This window comes from Solanum stenotomum, chromosome 5 (genome assembly GCF_019186545.1).
Source record: "Solanum stenotomum isolate F172 chromosome 5, ASM1918654v1, whole genome shotgun sequence".
NCBI lineage: Eukaryota > Viridiplantae > Streptophyta > Magnoliopsida > Solanales > Solanaceae > Solanum > Solanum stenotomum.
In genome coordinates this window covers 9,870,185-9,871,446 of record NC_064286.1, presented here as the reverse complement: position 1 = coordinate 9,871,446, position 1,262 = coordinate 9,870,185, and the positions used below count along the sequence as shown (strand labels likewise).

Here is a 1,262-nt window from a genome sequence, read left to right as displayed (position 1 = left end):
TAACAACATACCCTTTAATATTGATAAACTCAAAATCTTCAAGATATCCTATGAGCCTATAACAATCATCCTCCACATGTCCTGTGTTTAGATAGTGTGTACAACTCACATTAGGATTATACTTAGTCTTTCTTGGTTTGAAACCACCTCGCTGAGGCTGGTTAGTTCCAGATCTGGACCTTTGTCCATGAACCTGATTTACAGGTTTGGATCTTTGTTTAGCTGGTCTCTACCCAACTATATGATGATTACATGCCATAAAAGATGAGGAATTAGTAGGAATTTGAGGGTTCACATATGCCTCCCTCTGATTCTCATCCTGGAGGAGAAGAGAATAGGCATGGTTAATTCCAGGTAGAGGATTCAACATAAGATTGTTTCCTCTAGCCTGGGAGTAAACATCATTAAGTCCCATAAGGAACTGGATGAGTCTTTGATCTTCCAAAGATTTGGCTATTTTCTGCTTTCCCTCACAGGTACAAGCACACAGACAATTGATATGAGAATTGAGAGAGTCAAGTTCATCCCAAAGCCTCTTAATCCTAGTAAAATATCCTACAATATCAGTAGATCGTTGAGTTAATCCATTGATTTCCTTTTGCAGGTGATATAATTTCGCTCCATTGGATTGACCAAACCTCTGCTCCAAATCTGTCCAAAGATCCTTCACAGTTCTTGAATAGATAACAAAATCTGCAATATCTTTGGACAAGGAATTAAGGTTCCAAGTGGTGACCATAGCATTACATCTACTCCAAGCTAGATAGGTCTGATCATCAGGCTTGGGTTGTGGAATGACTCCATTGATGAAGCTTAACTTATTCTTGGCTGAAAGTGTAATAAGCACAAATCTCCTCTATCTCTGATAGCCTCTTCCATCAAAGGAAGTGTTGACAAGGCTCATCCCTGGAGCATCAGAAGAGTGGAGGTAAAGGGGATTGTTGGAGTCTCCATTCCCAGTTTGGAGAGTCACCCCTGTTGTTGAAGTATTATCAGTATTAGTGATGATTCAAGGGAAAGCTGGAATGTGATTGATTAAGAGATTTGTTACTGCTCTGATACCATAAAGAATTTGAAGACGCAGGATATTTTTCTTTTTCATATTTCCTTCAGCCAAAGCTGCGGTTTTGTACATTCTGCAATGGACTAAACTGTAAATAAAAAAAAAGGTTTTCTAATCGACCTATACCTAATTTGTACACATATACATATTCTAGGATATTCTATAGAAAGATACTACACTATATCATGTATATAAGTAT

The 1,262-nt window shown here is 38.0% G+C and overlaps 1 protein-coding gene across 1 annotated transcript; it reads right to left on the bottom strand.

Annotated features, from left to right (window-relative positions):
* Window positions 1-229: 229 nt before the first annotated feature.
* LOC125863667 (uncharacterized) lies at window positions 230-739 on the bottom strand. Its single transcript, XM_049543706.1, has one exon. It carries the CDS (start codon window positions 737-739, stop codon window positions 230-232), a length of 510 nt encoding a protein of 169 aa, XP_049399663.1.
* Between the last annotated feature and the right edge of the window lie 523 nt (window positions 740-1,262).